This window comes from Vulpes lagopus, chromosome 2 (assembly GCF_018345385.1).
Source record: "Vulpes lagopus strain Blue_001 chromosome 2, ASM1834538v1, whole genome shotgun sequence".
NCBI classification, from domain to species: Eukaryota; Metazoa; Chordata; class Mammalia; order Carnivora; family Canidae; genus Vulpes; species Vulpes lagopus.
The window spans coordinates 63441310-63463413 of record NC_054825.1 but is presented as its reverse complement, the minus strand read 5'-3'; the positions used below and the strand labels follow the sequence as shown (position 1 = coordinate 63463413).

General features: G+C 42.9%; 1 protein-coding gene across 2 annotated transcripts in view; it reads right to left on the bottom strand.

The window, feature by feature from the left end:
- Positions 1-22104, bottom strand: part of ONECUT1 (one cut homeobox 1) — a 40937-nt gene that overhangs the window by 5483 nt on the left and 13350 nt on the right. The window contains exon 2 of one of the 2 annotated variants that reach the window (XM_041744448.1): positions 19284-19390. The exons of the other annotated variant lie outside the window; for it this stretch is intronic. Coding sequence (XP_041600382.1) covers positions 19341-19390 — 50 coding nt within the window. The 3' untranslated portion in view covers positions 19284-19340. Of the gene's footprint in view, positions 1-19283; positions 19391-22104 lie in introns of those variants that run through there. 2 annotated transcript variants of the gene reach the window in all.

The window sequence follows — 22104 nt, the reverse complement described above, 5'->3', positions numbered from 1 at the left end:
CCAGCTTTGGGGCTGAGCATGGGAGATGGGTGGGTCCCAGATTGGGAGTGGGGGAATGTCTCTGGGTCCAGTGTTTGAGGTTGACCATGGTTGCTCTGGCTGGGGTAGTCTGGTCCCCGACGTAATGGGGGCTGGTAGGAGGGAGATCTCAATTATGGAGCTGGGGGGAGGGTCACAGATGTCCTGCGTTTTGAACTGAGAGAGCACTGTATCTTAAGGGCTGGGAAAGGGCTCTGGGTCCCTGGTTCAGAGCCAGAGTGGGAGTGACATTCTCTAGGTCTTGGGTACAGATCCCAGACCCCTAAGATCCAGCCTTTTGCTCTTGTCTCAGCACCCCCAGCCACAGCCCCACTGGCATCTGGTTGAGACCAATACTCTCAAACTCTCAATCTTGTTCTCAATCTTTTCTTGAGGTTTTGCAGGTACAGTGAGGTGTGCACCAGAATCAGAAGCCCAGAGACACTGAGCAGGAAGGTGAAAGTGAGGATGAGGAGGCTGATGGCCACTGTGACCAGGTGGCCAGGCAGATAGCGGGTGGCTGCTTGAGTCTCAGCTGAGGGCCACTGTCACTACCTGTGCTGGTTGGAGAGTGTGCAGCATGAAGGTGTACCTGCTCCCAGCACATTTCAATCACAGCCAAGCTCCCTGCCAAGCCCAGAGCCTCCACAAGTCCACCCTCCTAATCATTCAGCTTGACCATGTCCCTGGCTCTGTTCTTTGTCTGAAGTCCTATCACTCTTTCATATCTCCTCAGACCTCCAGTTGGCTGCCCTGCCTATTACTCTCTCCTGCTCCACCTCCTGCCTCTTTCTATTCTATGTTCTCAGTATCTTACTAGATGGTTCATCAGCTCTGGACAGATGCAGTCTCTGTGCTCTCTTCACATAGTCCTACTCTGCCTGCCCCTATCTTTCATTCTTCATTGCTCCTGGATTTTAGAGTTTCCTTAAGGCGTTAGCATAAATTAGCTCAGCAGTCAGATCAGATGAGAGGCTAATGGGTGAAGGCTGAAGAAGACACCAGTCTTTGAAGTCCAATCTAGAGGTCTCCAGATTGTTTTTAACCATGTGCTACTTAGTAAAAGATATTTTGAGTATGCACTCCTTAATATTATTTATTTATAAATTATATATATATGTGTTACTCTAATACTATATGATGTATATCACAAAGCATAAACAAAACATAAAATCTGTGAAAGGAGTAAAATAAAAAAAAAAAGACACAAATTCTCTTCTACAGGTGAATTAGCTTACCTAGGCCCTAGCATGCATTCATCCCAACCAAGGGACCACTGGTCCAATTCCAACCATAGGGAAATATGAGGATAAGAATTTCAGAATGGACATGAAGGGAAAGCTCAGTCATGAAAGAGATATTTTTAGGCCAGTCAGGCCATATGGTACCTTTCGTAACATATCCTGTAGGTCACTGGCTATGCCTCTTCTCAGTATGAGGGGTAGCAACAACATAATGGGAAGTATGCATTAAATGCCCAATCCCTCAGAGCACCAAGCTACATATACTGAACCAGCTGAATTTACCCAAATAGAATTCCTGTCCCTAGGGACCTCTAGCCCTCACTGGGCAACTAGATAAGTCTTTGAAAAAAACAGCTGACTAGACTGAAGGCATCTCTAGTTTGAATTAGCCCATGTAGACCAGCTTTATACAATACTGATGCACATGGTTGATTGATTGATTCATTCACCTTCAAAAATGAGTATGACACAGACTTTGCTCTTAAGGGGGTCAGTCTAATGATCACAGAAGCAAATGACTCTGAATATCAAAAGAGTATACAGGATATTACTTCTGCCTGAGGATATTAAAGAAGGCATCAAAGAGGAGGGGTGCTTACACTGGGCCTGAAAAGGATGTATAAGAATTTGCTAATGAGAGAAGTGGGACAAAATCATGCCCAGCAGGAGGAGCAGTGCTCATGAAAGATTGTTAGTAGACAAAGATCAGAGTTGAATTATCTTGTTGGTAAGGAGGAGGTTACTGAAAGAGTTTGAGAAAGCATATAAATTAAATTTAGGTTTAGGAAAACCCTTCCAGTGGTATTGTGGGGGGACAGGATGATATGGTACATCACCCTGGTCCCCTTAGGAGTAAGGCACTCATTCCTCCACCTGCTGCAAGAGGTGGTGGCTGGTGGCTCTCAGCTGAAGGCCATTCTGGCAATTGCCCTTGTCATGGGGTGGGGTGAGAGGCTGCCTACATCCTGTGGGAGGGTGAGAGGAGTAGGGGATGGAGGTATGGAGGATGGAGGCTGAAGAGAGTGGGAATGTACCCCCTCCTCCCCAACCCAATGCATCAAGTTGGGACAATTCTGAAGGGTCATCCAGTCCTACAGCATGCTACAGAATTGGTTGAGGCTATTCTTGTAACTGGATCAAAGTTCATCTGCTTCAACCTGGTCATTTTTCCTCCATTCCCCCAACAGGGGTTATTCTCCATCACTCTGATAACCTGCCTACATGTAAGTCTTAGAAACCCAGAGTCTGTTTCCCAGAAAACCTAAGAAAACCACTGTAGGAAGGACCCCAAATTAGGCAATGACAGTTGAGGGTGGAATACAGAGACTAAATTCAAGAGCTTCTTGGAAGGTAGAATCAAGAGAACTTAACGACAACTTGGCTGGGAGGGTGGAATTCTAAACAACTCCTAGGTTTCTGATTGGAAGGTGGTAATGAGGTCATTAGGGAATGAAGATGGAGAACTGAATTTTATGAGGTCAGTAATCACTTCTATGTGGGACAAACTGCATTTGAAGTGCTTGCTGGACATTCTGTTAAAGATCTCCAATAGGTGGTTGTCCAGTAGACAGCACAACATATGGGGCCTCCGTGGAGCTCTGGGGTTGGGACAGGTCTGGGCTAGGTCTACAGACTGAGAAGTTATTAGAGGTCTAGATGGTAAATTACACAGAACATACCTATGGAAAAGTAAGTCACTGAGCATCAGGTGCAGACTCAACTTATTCACCATTCAAAAGGCAGAGTTAAGGGAAATCACAAAGAGATATCCATTTTCTACCTAACCAGGCTGTATGTTTGAACGAATTCAATCTGGTCCTTGGCATTTGGCAGACCAAGTGGTCTGAAGCTACTTCCAAACCAGCATTTCCCAAATGGTATCAGGGGAGAGGGTTCCTGGAAAACATGGTTTGCAGGTCAAGCACATTTGGAGAAATCTACTGTATATAGCTTCTTCCTCAAAATTCACAACATGCGTTAGCACATGTAATTGTTTCCCAGATTTATTTAACCCTAGAACCCTGTTTGGTAGGGGCTGTCTATTAATAACTCATACAATACTCATGTTGGGCAAATGCAGTTTGGAAGTTTCTGCCCTGAGCTCTCAAGCATTACAGATGTCATGATGTCAGAGCCTGAGAAGTGAGATTCTCCAGGAGCATGGAACCTGGCTGACTCATGCCATATCTCCAGGGCATCCTGGCATACTGCCTGGCTGTAAGAGGAGCTCACTTACCTGTGTGGGTACTATGGAGGGGTGGCCATGACTCAGTGTATGTGGTATGTCTGGAGAGAACTCTGCAGATGTTGGAGTTGCTGAGTAAGAATGCAGGAAATATCAATAGAATGAAGAGTGGCCTAAAGCTTGCTGAGGGTCACTGGGTGACCTTTACAAAGAGGCTAGGAGGAACAACCCACAGAAATAAAATCATGCATCTAGAAGCTTGTACAGAACTACCATTGTTAGAACTGTCAAGAGAATATGAATGAGAGCAATGCTTTATACATTTTGTCTGGGTGTACAGTTTCCATTAAAAATAGAGAAATACTTATCATAGAACTGGATTATAGGCAAAAAGATTCTTATTGTTTGTGAAAGGCAGTGCTGAAGAAGTAGACGTCCTATCATAAGTCACCTTTATAAAGGTGATACATTTGCTGCAGATATATTTGCAGCACACAGTGTGCAGTGGTCTATCCCAGATGGGAGACTTTGATCTTCTCTATGGGTGAGGCCACCCATAGTGAGTACTAAATGAGAGGTAGAAGTAGGCATGGGATATGGTAAAAGGCAGATACGACTTTGTGTATCACAAGAATAAACACTATAAAAAATTATTTTTTTTAGTTTTAAAGGCAGCATATAAAGATATGGGTAAAAGGCAGAGGCTTTCATTTTAGGCCTGGGACCTGTGCTTTGCCCACAGCTGGCAAGCCTGAGCCAATCGTATTTCAAGAAATATGAATTCTGGGGCAGCCTGGTGGCTCAACGGTTTAGCGCCACATTTGGCCCAGAGTGTGATCCTGGAGGCCTGGGATAGAGTCCCAAGTAGGGCTCCCTGTCTGGAGCCTGCTTCTCCCTCTGCCTGCGTCTCTGCCTTTCTCTCTGTGTCTCTCATGAATAAATAAAATATTAAAAAAATATGAATTCTACAGGATGTTGAAAGGAATTCCATGAACAATGAGTCTGTTCAAGAAATGCTGAGTTAATTAATGATTAAGCAAGCTTCTTTAATGCAGGACTTCTCAGAGACTTTAATATGTTAAGATGCACTGATACTTACAAGGTCTCCCAAAATATGATATATTAATGTGCAGTGATACTTATAGGCTCTCCCTAACTTCTTTGATTAAGGAATTCTTTATTCAGGGAATTTCTCTCAGGAATGGTGTTGCTTAGAACAGTGTTTCTCAAAATGTGGTTGGCACACACATGCTGGTCTGTGAACTGTTACTGAGCTGCAGCAAGATCAGTAAGGAAAACTGAGAATAAGCAATTGAAAAAAATTTTAAATATTTTATTTATTTATTCATGAGAGACACAGAGAGAGGTAGAGACACAGGCAGAGGGAGGAGAAGCAGACTCCATGCAGGAGCCTGAGGCGGGACTCGATCCCAGAACTCCAGGAGGTCCTGAGCTAAAGGCAGATGCTCAACCACTGAGCCACCCAGGCGTCGCAGCAATTGAAATTTTTATGGCAGTTTGATATTGCTGCAATATTCAAGTGTGGGCTTATTATTCAAGTAATGCATTTTTTATTGTATTATCAAGACTATTGTTCCAGAGGTGCCTGGGTGGCTCAGCTGGTTGAGCCTCCAACTCTTGGTTTCAGCTCAGGTCACGATCTTGGGGTTGTGAGATCAAGTCCCTGTTCAGCTCTGCACTCAGTGTGGAATCTACTTGCCCCTCTCCCTCTGTTCCTCCCCCAACTCACACTCTCTCTTTCTCTAAAATAAATAAATAAACAAAATCTTAAAAAAAAAAAAAAACTATTGTTTCAGGACAGGCAGAAATTAGAAACAGACAGCTAGTTCTTTAATAGTTTAAGAAACCCTGTCTTAGAACATACTTTATAAAACATGGTATACAGTAACATCCAAGAATCAGCTATCAGCCAAGCATTTCTTCATCAGCTTGTATCCATTTTCCTGATTTAATGACATAAAGGACTTTACAGCACCTAAAGTGCTGATTGAGTTAGGCAAAATCCTGCCAAGAATTTGTCTAGGAACATGTGGGCACAGACTTATTGGCCTGGGAGATATTTATAAAGCCAGATAGATTTATAATACAAGTTTGTAGATGAACCTGGGCTCAGGATGCAGCTCAAGTCCCAGTTCTGTGGCCATAGTTAGATGTGTGATCTTGGGCAAGTCCCTCACTTTCTTTGAGCCTTAGTTCATTCAGTGGCAAAACAGAGAACAATGGCCTTCTTTCATCACAGGATATAATTAACAAGGTGATATAAGTTGAAGTGATTATCAAAACTATAAACCCTGGGCAGCCCCTGTGGCTCAGCGGTTTAGCGCCACCTTCAGTCCAGGGCGTGATCCTGGAGACCCGGGATCAAGTCCCACATCAGGCTCCCTGCATGGAGCCTGTATCTCCCTTTGCCTGTGTCTCTGCCTGTCTCTCTCAATCTCTCTCTCTCTCTCTGTCTCTCATGAATAAACAAAATCTTAAAAACAAAAACAAAAAACAAAATTATAAACCCTTAAGAGAGTATTCCAGATATTTGCAAATTAATTTTTTATTCCTTCCCTCTCCTTAGTCACGACACAAGGATAAATATTGAATTTGCACAGTCGGCTGGAATCTTTGCTCTAATTCTAGCTTGTGGCATGATCTTGGACACCTCATTTGCTCTTTTTTTCTGCCTTCTTTAAATGAGCAGACTATGTTTGAAGGCCCCTATGGATGCAAAGCCCTATGAGTCAATAAACACATGGCAGCAGTGTCCCTTCTGGTTTCCAAAGTCTGTTATTGCTGGGCATGGTGGCACATGCCTGTAGTCCTACTAGCTACTTTGGAGGCTGAGGCAGGAGGATCGCTTGAGTCCAGGAGTTTGGGGCTGTAGTGGACTATGCTGATTGGATGTCCACACTAAGTCTGGTATCAATATGGTGACCTCCTGGGAGCAGGAGACCACCAGGTTGCCTAAGGAGGGGTGAACCAGCCCAGGTGGGAAATGGAGCAGGTCCAACGTCTATTATCACCTCAATAAATTTCCAAACATAACATTACTCTGTCTTTTAGAATATACAGCCACGATGTTGACTCTCCTTTTCTCCCACCTTAAGGCTTCTCAAAAAGGGCAAGTAATGGCTCTGTAGCAACATCAGGCAGTGCTGCAAATAATCCCCAACCACGTTCATCTCAATGAAGGTGATAAACATAAACTCACATTCCTCATAGTTGCTTCAACTTCTAAAATTTATGAACTCTGGGGATTAAAGCAGTTGCAACAAGCAGTACCACAGACACTAAAAACAGTTAAGCATTTGCCCACTTGGGATTCTGTAGTTCTAAACTACAACTGTAGTTTATATTTTTATTGAGTTGCTACTTTTTCATTACAATTGTAGGGCAATTTATTTAACTTGCTTCCTGACTTCTTGATCATCTGTCCTAGAGTTGGCTGCTTCACATAAAATGAAATTGTGGATTAGGATAAAGCTGTATTCTTGGGGGCAGTAGCTACTGAGAGTATACCGTGGGTCCAGGTAGAGTCACAGTGTACTCTATATTTCCAGTTTATGAGTGAGGAAGCTTTTGTAAAAAGCATTGCACTGGTCATCAGAAGTTTTGGGCTGTGATTCTAACTCTGTCATTAATTAGTTGAATGAGTCGGTTAGGGCAGCCAGAGTGGCTCAGTGGTTTAGCGCCACCTTCAGCCCAGGGCATGATCCTGGAGACTCAGGATTGAGTCCCATGTCAGGCTCCCTGCATGGAGCCTGCTTCTCCCTCGGCCTGTGTCTCTGTCTCTCTCTCTGTCGCTCATGAATGAATAAATAAATATTAAAAAAAAAAAAAAAGAATGAGTCGGTTAAAGCCCTTAGCCAAGCTGGGACCAGGTTCCTCAGCTGTGTACGTATAATGAAAGGACTGGACTAAATAACTTACAGTCCTTTCAAGGTGTAGCTCTATGACTTGATGTGTGTGAATAGCTTTCCAACATCACTCCAGGGGGAAGCAAGCAGCAGGCAGTACAGACCCTGTTCAGGACTACTGGTTTCCACATTATTCATGGGCACCTGGACAAGTGTGAGGGTTGAACTATTTACTTTAGGGAGTAGATGAGCAATCCTTCCAGTACATGCCCCATCTTTTGTCAGACTGTCCATGTATCACTACTACTTCCATCTTACTTCTGGCAGGCAGAGATGGTCCAGGGGGTGGGGGGCTTAGGGAGAGATCTTTGGGGCAGCGTACCTTCTAATGAGGTAGGAAGGAAAAAATACCTGTGTGTACAGGAAGTAATATTATCAGGTAGGACTGGAAAATTAGACTTCATAAATTGTGTTATTTTTAGACATAATTTATAAAGGTCCTTTAGAAAATTCTAGTTTACCTTAGTTACACTAAGAAGGACTTATGGAGAATATGTATTTTGAAGGGGGTGGATGCATACGTAGACAAGTAAATATCAGGGATGGGGGCTCACTTCTAGGCAATCACACTATCTGATAGAATAAGATGGGAATGGGGTCAAATGAAGGGCAAATCTTATGTCTGTAACTCTAGAGGCATTACTGAATCCAGCAACTGCTTTATGAGGACATTTAATAGGCAAAAGAAATTTAGGGACATATCCTGTTGGGGAGGGCATTTTTCCTTGAGAACCCCAGAGAAGCAGGGTGAAATGACTGAGGGGTCCAGGGAAGAACCAGACCTACGTGATTCAAACCTGATTCATCTGGTGGTCTGAATGTAATGGGTTGAGGGAAGACTGTATGCCTATGGCTCCCCCATTCATACATGGCTTGTTCCCTGTGACCCCTGTGCTATGGCCAATATTTTCTCCCTCCAAACAACAGTCCGAGTGTCCACCTGTCTCAACATGATTCCAGGGGAGGTGGTTCAGAGAGAAGTAAAGGGGCAAGCTGAGATTTCCAGAGCACCATGAAACTGTGGCATTTTAATAGGGGCCTGCTAGAGACCCAGTGTCTTTGCCCTAAAGGCCAAGGTTGGTGCTGAAACCTGAAACCTGCTGGGTCAAGTATTCTTGAGTAGGGAAGCCAATGATGCCCCACATCCCTCAGGGGAGGTCCAGCCTGGATTTGGAGGGGGACAGTCCAGGCAGCTGCTAAGGCTCTCTGTCCCTTTGCTGCTCTACTGACTCCAGGGTCAGGTGGGGGTGCACTGATAACATAAAGGCACACCCTAAAATTCTACCCAGATTCCTGATGGGCTTGCCAGAGACATCCTTGCACACTCTGCTCAGGGGAGCTCAGGGCTTCAGGGGTAGGGAAGAAAGGATAAAAAAGCAGCTGGGCCAGAATAGGCAAATCCACAAGGACAGAAAATGGGTTGGTGGTTACCTGTGGCTGAGTCGGTAGTGGGAGGAAATGCCAGTGACTCCTCATAGGTGTAGGGTTTCTTTTTTTGGGAGGTGATGACAAGGTTAGGTTCTTAAATTGTGGTGATTGGGCAGCCCAGGTGGCTCAGAGGTTTAGCGCTGCCTTCGGCCCAGGGCCTGATCCTGGAGACCCGGGATCGAGTCCCACGTCGGGCTCCCTGCATGGAGCCTGCTTCTCCCTCTGCCTGTGTCTCTGCCTCTCTCTCTCTCTGTCTCTCATGAATAAATAAATAAAATCTTTAAAAAAATAAAAAATAAATAAAATAAAATTGTGGTGATAGTTGCACAGCTCTGAGAGTATACTAAAACTACTGAATGATACACTTTAAGTGGATGAGTTGTATAGTATGTACATTACACCTTAAAAAAATTGTTTACAGAAGAAGTAGCTGGGCATGCACACAGGACGAGTCCTCTGTTCTCACTCTGTCTGCCACTGAAAAGGAACTTCTAATCTGCGGCAAGGAAAAGCAGGGGTCGGCTGTTCATGCCTACTGAGCCCCCAATGACCCTCTCTTGACAGCTAAAGCTGCTTTTCCAAGCAAACTCTACGTGGAGGAGCAAGAATACAAATAAAACAGATTTCAGTAAAACAAGATAGTGATTGTGAGAGATGTAAAAAGTGAAACTCTAGAAGTGAACGTGGCAGGTTCCTGAGCCCATTTTACAGCCCAACAACCACACTGTGAAGATCAGACAGCTAGTGAAAGGGCCACAACAGTTTCAGGATTATAGCTGAGACTCCAGGAGTGCTGGGTCAATGTTGGTTAAGCAACTGCCTTAGGCTCAGGTCTTGATCAAGCCCCACAAAGGGCTCCCTGCTCAGCGGGTAGTCTTCTTCCTCTCTCCACTGCTTGTGTTCTCTCTCTCTCAAATAAATAAATAAAATCTTAAAAAAAAAAAAAAAAACACAACAAACCCGGACATTTCCAGCCCAAAATGATCTATAAAATTCATCACTGTATCTTGTTTACAGTGCTTAAAACATCACCATTGAACCCTCCTATATGTGATCCCCACAAAAGTCAAGTGAGGCAGGAGTGGATATTACTTCTTTTTAGATAAAGAAACAATGTCAGAAAGGCTAAGTGACTTGCCTATGGGCACACAGCTGATTGGGTGGGGGACCTTCAACCCACTGTGCCCTGGAGGCAGATGTCAGCCCAGTGGATGCATCATGAGCACTTCTTCAAAAATGGTTAAATGGACAGGAACAGCTGGTGAAAGAGAGCCCAGGGAACCTGCAGCCAAGGTGAGCAGAGCAGGAGCAGTTAGCCAGCGGGCAGCAGACCAGTTGTCAGCAGACCAGTTGTCAGCAGGCCAGTTGTCAGCCAGACCTGTCGAACTGTGGCTGAAAGGATTATACTGAGCCCATCCAGGAAAATGAGCAGCATGAAAGTTGGACTGGAGGGAGTTTGGGCAGTGTGGGGACAGCACCCCCACACTGGCTTGGGAGAGGAATATAGTTTCAGTAGGGATGCAGAGGAAGCAGGGGACAGTTATCTTCATGTGCATGTGTACTCTGAGAGAAAGCTACACAAAACTGAGCTGACCAAATGGAAAAAGAAGGATAGGGAGCAGCTAAAGCATGTTCTCCATCAAATTCTGGTTGGAAAAGTCACCCAAACCTCTCACCATCCTGTCTCATTTGCTTCTTTAATTAAGTCATCTAGGACAGAGACCTGCCTTCCCATGCACCTGCTGCCTGCACTCCTTCTGGAATCAGCATATAAAATATTACCATCAACCTACCTTTTCTAGGTAAAGATCAATAGTCTGTAGCCTAGGGGGTAAAGCTATTGGACTTTATGATCCAAAGAGGCAGAGGCTGCCTGTGCTTGGGAGGGATGGAACAGGATCAGCTGAAACATGTGGCTGCTTCCCCTGTGCAAAGCTCCACACATGTATCACCTTACAGAGCCTCTCAACAACTATGGGAGGTAGGTACTACTATTATCTCTAGTTTACAAATGGGCAGCCTGAAGTATGGAGAGGTTCAGGAACTGGTCCAAGGTCACCCTAACAGTAAATGGCAGAGCTGGGACTATAGCCTGTGCAGGAGGGCCTGGTGATGGTATTGGAGGAGATGTGGCTCAGGTATTCCTCGGGCATAGACCAGGAGGACACCAGAGAATCACATCAGCTTTCACTCTCTGTGACCCCTCAAACAGCCCTTTATGTGTGGTTCTAGACTACCTTAGTTCTCTCCACAATCTTTGTCTTCTCCCTTTGTTCTGTGTTCCTTTTCTTTCTCATTCAGGCTGAACCTGAGTTAGAACGGTGAGCTGAGAATCCTCACTGAATGCATACATTTTCATATCCCTATTATACTTGTATTATCCTCTTGCTGGCCATTTACACCCACACATTCATTTTCCTGAGCACAAACTCAAGCTTTTTGACACTCACAGGAAGGAACACCCACTAGTGGACCCTCCCTTCCATGAACCTCTTTCCCTGCATTGCAGCTTCAAAGAAGCCGGTGGGAAGAGCCACTGCTGCCTCACAGTTGCTTGTTCAGTTAGTAGCAGAAGGTAATGTGGCTCTTCTGAAAGGCCGGCTCAGGAATTCTGATTTTTAAATTCCTAAACTTCTCTTCATGCCTGAACCTTTGGAGTTTTACCATATCTGTATCCCTCATCTTAAAGAGACCCTCAATAGTCTGGACCCCAGTAATTGGAAATGTAATACTGATGCCTAGTTTTGATGTTGATTCCTCAAAAAAATCAAAACAAATGGTAGACCTGATGAATTGCATGCTTATTATGTGTTATTATCTCATACAGGCCTATTGTGCACTACAAGTCTTAGTTTATTGATCCTATTTAATTAATAGCCATGTATAATACTGTATAATATTCATAGCAATTGAAAGTTATAAATGGAATTCCTTTAAAAATAACCTACAGTTGGGCAGCCCGGGTAGCTTAGTGGTTTAGGGCCGCCTTCCGCCCAGGGCCAGATCCTGGAGACCCAGGATCGAGTCCCACATCGGGCTCCCTGCATGGAGCCTGCTTCTTCCTCTCCCTGTGTCTCTGCCTCTCTCTCTCCCTCTTTGTGTGTCTGTCATGAATAAATAACATCTATAAAAAAAACATTAAAAAAACCTACAGTTTTGATTTTTTCACTAAGTTATCAGAAATTTTCCGTAATTAATTTCAAATTTCAAATGAGTGGTTTTCCTTATTTGCATTTTTGGAAAGTTGTCTGTAGAGTCGAATTGTAAATGCTATTCTCCCAATGGCATTTTATAATTAGTCTCACAAGGGTCTCCCAAGAGCCTGAAAGGAAAGCTGTCCGTGGCTATTTCAGGACCTTGACACTGACTGCAGCCACCTCTCCCATCTCACTACCTACTATTGCCTACCCACCACCCGTACTGTGTCTCACTGCTCAGAAGTCAGTCCCAGATATACAATCAATTTCACACCTCTATTTCTCTCACTCCAGTTGTTCCCTCACCCCAAATGTCCTTCCTTTTCTATACAAAAGTTTCCTTATGTAATCAAAATCCAGCTCCAGTATCTCATTTCCTGCTAAGCCTTCTCCATTCCTTCTCCCATCCAAAGAGAATTGTCTCCTTTGCTCAGACCACCTCCCCATCAGTTTCCCAGATAATTGTTTACCTACTCATCTCTCTCCCTAGACCATGATGTCTGTAAGAGCAGACCATGGATTATTTCTTTGGCATATTCAGCATCTTTGTTGGAAAAATAAGTTGGATGTGGCTCCATAGAAAATGGAGATGCCTGAGACACAATTTTTGAAATGTGTACAAGAAATGAAATTGAGATATTTTTAATCCTTTCACTGGAGATATTTTCCATGAGATATTTTTAATCCTTTCACTGGATAATTGTTTTTGAGCAGTTTAATGGTGCTTCAAAAACTGTGGGGGATACTTCTCAGTTGTTATTGAGAAACCAGTAAAAGAGGGGCTGGGCCCCTGGTGAAAAAACTGGTGCTGCCACCACTCCTATGATTGAGTTGGAAGGTAGTTCCAGGACAGGTCGCAAGGAGGCTGAAGTAATAGAGTGGAAGAACAGAAGATGCAGAGGGGCTGAATTTGGGCTGAGGCATTGAAATAAGCTCTAAACACGGCAATCAGCCTTATCCAGATGAAGTGCCTCGGTGGGGGCAGTGGGTATTAGAGGGCAGAAAGCTACTGTGTCTGTCCTTGCTAAGTCTGGTGATTGGCCCACATATATGCCTTTAATCAAATACAGGGACGCATGCAGTCAAATCAAGGGATGAGGAGCTCAGATGAAGAATGCTTTATTTATAAGGTGAAATGAAATATCATTTTGTTTCTTTTTCTTCTGACAACTGCCAAGTCATTGGTTTTTTTGCATAGGACCCCTCTGGGTATTAGTTCCTTGGATCCAGGGGTGAGAGGTATCATTCCTTCTACCCTGGGTTTCCAGGCTGGCATGAGTTCTGCAATAAGGCTGGAAGGACCCTCAGAAGTTCCTAGCCTTGGTTATAAATTGGAATCACCCAAAAAATCTCAAAAACATTGCTTCCTGAGATCCATCTCCAGAGATACTGACTTATTCAGTGTATCAGAGGTCCAGGCCTGGGATTTTGAAAGCTCTCGAGGTGATTATAACATAGAGCCAGGTTGAGGACCAGTACTCTACATCAGTGCTTCTCAAATTTGCGTGTACAAACTTGAGTCATTTGGACATCTTGTTAAGACAAAGATTCTGATTCAGCTGGGTCAGGTGAAGCCTGACAGTCTGCACATGGAACAGACTCCAGGTGATGGTTCAGGACCCCATTCTGAGGAATCAGGGTCTAGAGTTCAGAGAAGACACTCTAAGCAAGGTGTGGGCCAAATACATCAGCAGCCCCTGGGAACATGAAGAGGACATTTATTCAAAATACATTCCAGAACCCCATCCTCTCCTGACTGAATTAGACTCTCAGAGAGAATGGGATCCACAAACATACATTCTAAACAAACTTCCCAGGTAATTGAGAAGCCCAGTAAAGTTAGAGAGACACTTGCTCCTAGGCCAGTATTTCAGCACTTGCCAAGATCAAAAGAATCACTCTACGCACTTGCCAGGAATACCGACCAACTGAATCAGAATTTTAAGAGTGGTCTAGGAATCTGTATTTTAAGAAGAGCACTAGGTGAACCAGTTTGATCTTAGGTTTAGGAAAGCCTATTTGGCAGGATCCTTCATTGGGGCTGGGAAAGGTCTAGGTAGCCCTTCTCCCTTTTTCCACCACGAAACTGTTCCTGTAAAACCCAGCTACAGTGACTGTTGCAGTCTGCAGAGGAAAAGAATTGGGAGGTTAGAGCAGAAGCATCCACAGTGTTCAATGCTGGAGGCCGAGGGATTTTGTATTGTGATTTTGTATTGTGATGCATGTATATAAATATGCATACACATATGCATATATATATTTCCTGGAAAGAGGAGGTTAGGTGAGAACAGAAAGGAACTGATTAATGGCTGTGAGCTTTTCAGCACTGACGACCCTCCATCTTGAGTGTACTGTCAAATGTCAAATGCAGTGGGGTGCAGGAGTGGCAGATGAGGGATTGGAGGCTACCCCTCTGGCAAGTAATGGTATTTCACACTCACCCACTCTCTGCCTCCTGATTATCCTCCTCCTGGCACCAGGAAGAGAAAATAGAACTGGGGTGTTTATTTTCTTTTACTTTACACGTTCACATCCATGCGGTGACAGAAGAGAACCTCTTGGTTGGCACTGGACCTGTTTTGTGGCTGTTACATTTAGAATACATTTAAAGCACTATGTTACATAATTACACCTGGTTATGTGCACACACTCATAAGTGTATCATAAACCCAGGCTGCATATTTCCAGCTATGCTTCTCAAACTTTAGCTTTACTCATGAGAGACACAGAGAGCGAGGCAGAGACGTAGGCAGAGGGAGAAGCAGGCTCCATGCAGGGAGCCCCATGTGGGACTCGATCCCGGGACGCTGGGATCATGCCCTGAGCCAAACGCAGATGCTCAACCGCTGAGCTACCCAGGTGTCCCCCTCAAACTTTAGAATCACTTCCAGAGCTTGTAAAAATACAGAGTACTGGGCTCCACCTCAGAGCTTCTGAATCAGTAGGACTTCTAACAAGTTCCCAAGTGATGCTGGGGCATAGGTATGGGGGAAGAAATGCAAATGAACCCTACCTAGAATTTGTTATAACAGGTTTGTTTATTTTATGGGTATGAGTGGAGCAATTTTGAAATTATTTTAGATGTATTAAAGGACTGAATAAATGAGCAAGTATGGGTGGTGAAGAGAGAAAGAAAAAGAGAGAGATGTTATGGATGCCAGGGATCTCACTGTAGAGAAGTGGTATACAGACATACTTTGTTTCATTGTGCTTTGTGGCTATTCCTTTTTTTTTTTTTAAGATTTTATTTATTCATGACACACACACACACACACACACACAGAGAGATAGAGAGAGAGAGAGAGAGGCAGAGACAAAGGAAGAGAGAGAAGCAGGCTCCATGCAGGGAGCCCGACGTGGGACTCCATCCCGGCTCTCCAGGATCAGGCCCTGGGCCGAAGGCAGCGCTAAACTGCTGAGCCACCTGGGCTGCCCCCTCCCTTTTTTTCTTTACAAGTTGAAGGTTTATGGCAACCCTCACGGAGCAAGTTTATTAGTGCCACTTTTCCAACAGCATTTATTCACTCTGTGTCTCTGTGTCATACTTTGTTAATTCCTAAAATAGTTCAGACTTTTTCATTATTATGTTTGTTATGGCAATCTGTGATCAGTGATTATGACTTGCTAAAGCTCAGATGATGGTTCACATTTTTTAACAATAAAGCATTTTAAATTAAGGTATATATCTTTTATAGACATAATGGTATTTCACACTTAATAATATAGTATAAACATAACTTTTATATACACTAGGAAACCAAATAATTCATTTGACTCATTTTATTGTAATATTTGTCTTATTGCAGTGGTCTGGAACTGAACCCATAATTTCTCCAAGGTATGCCTGTACAAATATGGAATGGGAGGAGGCAAGAAGAAATCTTATGAGTATGCATTACAATTAGATATGGAGGTATTGGTGTGAACTGATGATTCAAAAATATGTATATAAGCATGCTATGTGTATGTATATTATGTATGTATGAACATATATGTTTATTTGTATGTGTGTATATAATATGCATACATATATTTCCTGGATTTTTTTTGAGGGAGCCCAAAACAAAGTCACTGTAGCAGCCACACCTAGTGTCCAGGACTTCTTGGTTTCTAATATTATTCCCCACTGTAATATACCAGCACTCATTAAAGTGGCAGATTTTAGGGATGGGACAGGATACATAATAGATGAGCCTGACATATCTTATTATAATGCCAGAAAGTTTAAAAAGGGGGAGGGAGAATGTCATAAGAACAGAGGGCTATTAAATTTGAGATAACTTGAGCACTGAAATAGGTGAGTACAGTAAGGAATTATAAATCATTTGGGGGGGGGAGGAATATCTGAGTCTACACCAATAATAAATGGATGAATAAACGAAAGAGAAGGGAGGTCTTACTCATGAAGAAAGCTGAGAGCTGTCTGCTACACCTGGCAGGACTGCTGGAAACAGAAATTCATTCAGAAACCATTGTGATAAAGACTAGATCAGGCAAGAATCTGTAGAAGCTAAGTCTTAGGGAAATTTTGAAAAGAGATATTTGCATGACCTTAAAGTGTTTCCTCACAGATTGCTTATTAGTTGTAAGAAAAAGAAAACCCCACAACAGTGATTATACACCAGAGAAACTTGGCAACAGCTTGGCTGGGTGATGGAAATGAACTCACCAGTTAAGTGAGGGACAGACAGACTTTGTGGGCCTCTCGACATGAGAACACTCCTCACCCATGCAGTGTTCTGGGTAAGAAAGCATCACCTCAATCCATTCATGAAGAAACATCAGTCAAACACAAAATGAGAAATATCTTTTTTTTTAAAATGGGGATCGTATGTTTCAAACATGTCATAGTTATAAAAGGTAAAGAAAGGCTGTGGAATTGTTTCAAATTAAAGAAAAAAGAAGTGATGACTGAACCCAAGACTGTATGCTGTCTTGGAGAATAATGCTATGTGGGACATTACTGGATCAACTGACAAAAGTGAACTGTAGTTGCATTGGGGCATAGCCCTACTCCTGGAAACATACTCTTAAGTATTTAGGGGAAAAGGACCAGATGTATGTACGTTACATTCAAACAGTCCATGAAAAACATTTCTCCATATGTGCGTGTATGTATGTGAGAGAGAAAGAGAGTGAGCATGAGTGCCTCGGCATGTGTGCTTACCCTTCAGCAAATGGGGTAAGATGTTAACAGTTGGTCGATTGGTCCTGTTAACAATCGGTTCTGTTAACAATAAATGGATGTTCTTTGTACTATTTTATTTTTGTACCTTTAAAAAATTTTGAAATAATTTCTCCCCAACTTTTACTTATTTATTTTTAAAAAATATTTTAATTTATTTATTTGAGAGAGAGAGAGAGCATGAGAAAGAGCACAAGCGGGGGAAAGGGGCAGAGGGAGAAGCAGAAGCACTTCCCACTGAGCTGGGAGCCAAACGTAGCGCTCCATCCCAGAACCCTGGGATCATGACCTGAGCTGAAGGCAAACGCCCAACTGACTGAGCCACCCAAGTGCCCTCTCAAATAAAAATTTTAAAAATCAAGCTTTTGGATAATATTTAATGACACTGAGATACCTTCAATAGTAAATTCTCTATCAGCTCAATTTTGTGAAAAATAAAAAGTGTAGATGTATCTTTATCTTTGTACTTTTAAAAAGCTAGAAGGAAACAAATCAACATATACACAGGTATCCTCTCTGGATTATGGAATGGATAATTTAATTTTGTTGTATTGTTTATAATGTTTCATATTTTCCAAAGCTTATACATCTAGCATGTATTACTTTAATAACTAGAGAAAAATTATTTTTGAAGGAGTAAAACAAATGTTCAGTAATGTTTTATGTTTAATGTTTCTGACTGCTGTGTCATTCATTATTAATAGCAAAAACAAAACAAAACCAAAACATCTGAAGTCACTGAAATGTCCAGTGATAGAAAAGGTTGTATCAGTTATGATACTTTTAAGTATTATAAAGTCTTAAAAATGTATGCTTACCAATCAATTTATGGACCAACCCAAGTGTCCAAAAATATGTGATTGCATAAGTTACCACATAGATAGAAAGCACAAAATGTATGTTTTCTAAAATAAAGTATTCTAGGAATAGAAGGAACTATCTTTGTCTTTCTCTGTCCATTTCTGCTATCCTGCAAATCATAAATACCTTATCTAAAGGTATCTAAATGAATAAATGCTAGTCATGAGCTATTTGGGAGGGAGAGGGATGATGGAATTATGACGGATTATTTTATTGTCTCCATTATTCTTTTATGTATATTCAAATGTTCTACCATAAATTTATTATTTTTTATATTTATTAGAATAATTTTTATTGATATGCTCAGTGCTATCTTGTTAATACTGTCACATTGTCACCATAGCTGAGGTAATAGGGACAGACCCTCTGATCGCCAGCCCTGGATGCCCACAGGAAGCAGCGTGGGCCCTTGGATGGGAGGCTGGTGGCCTGGTTGGGGGGACGTGGTTATTGTGTTGGACTCTTCCCTTGCACGCTGGGTCCACACCGTCTCAGCCCCATGCCCAATCACACACCCGTGTATAAACACTAGTGCCCTAGTCCTGTCGCTCACGCCCATGCACACACCATCTTGTCTCCGGGTAATATGTACACTCAGTAGTTACAGTAATCATAGTAAAATAAAGTATGGGTATGTTGGGACTCAAGGAGAACATGCATGTTGATTGGATGGAGGGTGGACTCTGGTGCCTCACGCTGACCTGAGCATGGCCCCTTGGGCCGGCAGGCATGGTGCTGTGACCGCCCCAGCACCCTCCCAGCTTGGGACCAGAGCCGTCCTGCCACAGCTGGGCCCTCAGGGCCAGCATCCCAGGCCCAACACAAAATCACCTAAAAAAATAAACTCTTCAGCTAGCAGCCAATGCCTGATGCAGGGTGGCTCTAGGCCTTCTGCGGGGGCTCCACTGGGGTCAAGGTTGGCCCGGGCCCAGCCAGCACCTACCATAAATTTAATAATATGGAACTTTTAATTTTAAAAGTTATAAATAATGTGTATATATCATCCTGTTGAGAAAAGATTAGAAGGATATTCATAAAAAGGGGAAGTTATCTCTGAGTGGGAGAGTCATGGGTAAGATTCTTGTCATCCTTTTCCTTGTTTAATATTAATATTTTTACAAAGAATCTTTTTTAGAGCCCTGGAATTATTTTATTTTATTTTATTTTTTAAATTTTATTTTATTTATTCATGATAGATACAGAGAGAGAGAGGCAGAGACACAGGCAGAGGGAGAAGCAGGCTCCATGCAGGGAGCCTGATGTGGGACTCGATCCTGGGTCTCCAGGACCAGGCCCTCAGCTGAAGGTGGCGCTAAACCACTGAGCCAACGTGGCTGCCCAGAGCCCTGGAATTAAAAAACGGATTATAAAAATAAGATACAAGGCACTTGGACATGGTAGGTATGCATCAAATAACAAAAAAGCGTATTTATTAAGGCTATGTCATGACAAAAGCGGGATCTAATAATATACAGTAGAATAACTCATGGAAAAAATTCTACTTTTGTATTGAAGGTAGTGTTCTAAAATGATATAGCAGTTGTATTCAGGTATTGTATTATTTTAAAGCAAGGAGGTTAGGTGGTAGATAGCATATATTTATAAACCATAGACTATCTCTAAAAGATACACAAACTGGTACAAAGTTTACCTCTAGGGGAGGGGAACTGGGAACTGAGGGACTAGATGAGGAGGAGAGCCTGGTTTTCTCTGTATATCTTTATATGTTGTTTAACTTTTAGAACATGATATATACATAGTACATACTCAAAAATAAACAATTAAAAATAATTCTAAAAAATTTGGGGCTCATGGGGGTAACAACTGTGTAAACTAGATTAGAGACAAGCGAAAGTTTGACTCTGGAATGGGTAGTTCCCATCCCAGACTAATGTGAATGTGACAAAAATCAAGACTTGCCAACACCTATCTGCCCTCCCATATTTCTGTGCTTCTATACCCTTCCCTATTGTCTTTGCTTTTAGACAGAGGGCTCCTGATCTACTATTACAGGGGATTCCTTTTGTTTCTCTACCAGCAGGAACAGATTTGGGCTAACCTCTGACACTGGTTCTTCAAGGCTCTTATATACCCAATGGCAGGCAGCTGGTTGGAATGAAAGCACCCATCACTGCCCACCAACACTGGGAAATAAAAACCAGACCTAAAGGACTGAACGCACAATCTTCACCATAGCTCGATGCTAACATCATGTCTCCTCCATTAAGTAACATGTTCCTGTGAGGAAGAGGCAATTTACCCCATTTTACATCTCAAATTTGTGTGGATGCAGGAGAGCTCACCTCTCTTAAGATTATGCTTGAGAGGGGCAGCCCCAGTGGTGCAGCAGTTTAACGCCACCTGTGGCCTGGGGTGTGATCCTGGAGATCCCGGATCAAGTCCCACATCAGGCTCCCTGCATAGAGCCTGCTTCTTCCTCTGCCTGTGTCTCTGCCTCTCTCTCCTCTGTGTCTTTAATGAATAAATAAATAAAATCTTAAAAAAAAAGATTATGCTTGAGAGTTGTAGGCTATTCTGAAATGTTCTATCATTATATTCACATCAACACAGCTACCCTATGGCTAAAGGTATATCTAAGCACCCAGCTTCCCAAATTAGAACCATATGAGTCAGTTCCTCTCTCACTTTTGCTCTCCACAATGTCTTCTCAATTTTGAGAGATAGATCGCTCAAATTTTGCTCACCCATTTTTTTCAACTCTGTTGACCATGACATACAATCAGACCCTCATCATCTATTTCCACCCTTCCTAGCTAGTTTCTTGTTATTGATAGTCTATTATTTTACTCAAGCTTCCTTTTAAAAGCACACATCTGACAACTTCATTCCACTATATATTATATCTGTATCTATCCATTTCTATCTCTCTGCCTATGTATCTATAGAGTTATGGAACTATAGATTATTTCAGAAAAATGGTAAAGTAAAGGGGCAAAATAAAAGTCATTTGCCCTTAAATTCTCAGTATCAATGTTCTAATTCTCAACTTGGAGTTATGTTAGAATCACCTAGGGGCACCTGAGTGGCTCAGTGGTTGAGCGTCTGCCTTTAGCTCGGGTCATGATCCCAGGGTCCTGGGATTGAGTCCCACATCTGGCTCCCTGCAGGAAGCCGGTTTTTCTCTCTGCCTGTGTCTCTGCCTCTCTGTGTGTCTCTCATGAATAAATAAACAAAATCTAAGGGGAAGCCCAGGTGGCTCAGGGGTTTAGCACCGCCTTCAGCCCAGGGCCTGATCCTGAAGACCCGGGATCGAGTCCCACGTTGGGCTCCCCATGTGGAGCCTGCTTCTCCTTCTGCCTGTGTCTCTGCCTCTCTCTCTCATGAATAAATAAATAATAAAAATCTTTAAAAATAAGTAAATAAAATCTTTAAAAAAGTAAAAGAATCACCTGGGAAGCTTTTTCTTAATTTTTTATTTTTTTTTTGTGAAAGAAAGAGTGTGAGGGTGGGGGGTGGGGAGAGGGCAGAGAGAGAATCCTCAAGCAGACTCTGTGAGGAGCAAGGACCCAGGAACTGGAAGTGGGGTTCCATGTGGGGGGCTGGATGGCAGATTGGGGGGGGCTCCACACTGGGCTTGAATTGGGGCTTGTCAATCTCATGCCCCATAAGAGCATGGCCCAAGTCAAAACCAAGAGTTGGATGCTCAAGCACCTGAGCCACCTAGGTGCCCCTCACCTGGGAAGCTTTTTAACCAATGCACATTTTCTTCCCCCCTTTCTCCACCAATCTGATTTGCTCCCTTGGAGGAATGTAAAATCCTCTGCCCACTCCTCCCCAGCACTAAAAACCACAGCCTTGGAGAACACTTTTGTTACTGATGGGAAGGTATTATGTCACTTAGCTGTGCTAGGGAAGAAACAAGCTTTCAGCTATGTAATAATTCAGATTCTAGAAATCTGCAAAAAATATTTTGGCCAGGACATCCACACATACTGTCATTCTCTCTGCATGGGGGCCTTTTCTTTCATTTCTGACTCCAGTCCTAATTCATTTTCCAGATCTTCAAAATTGTCCTTTCATCACATCCCAAACTTCTTTC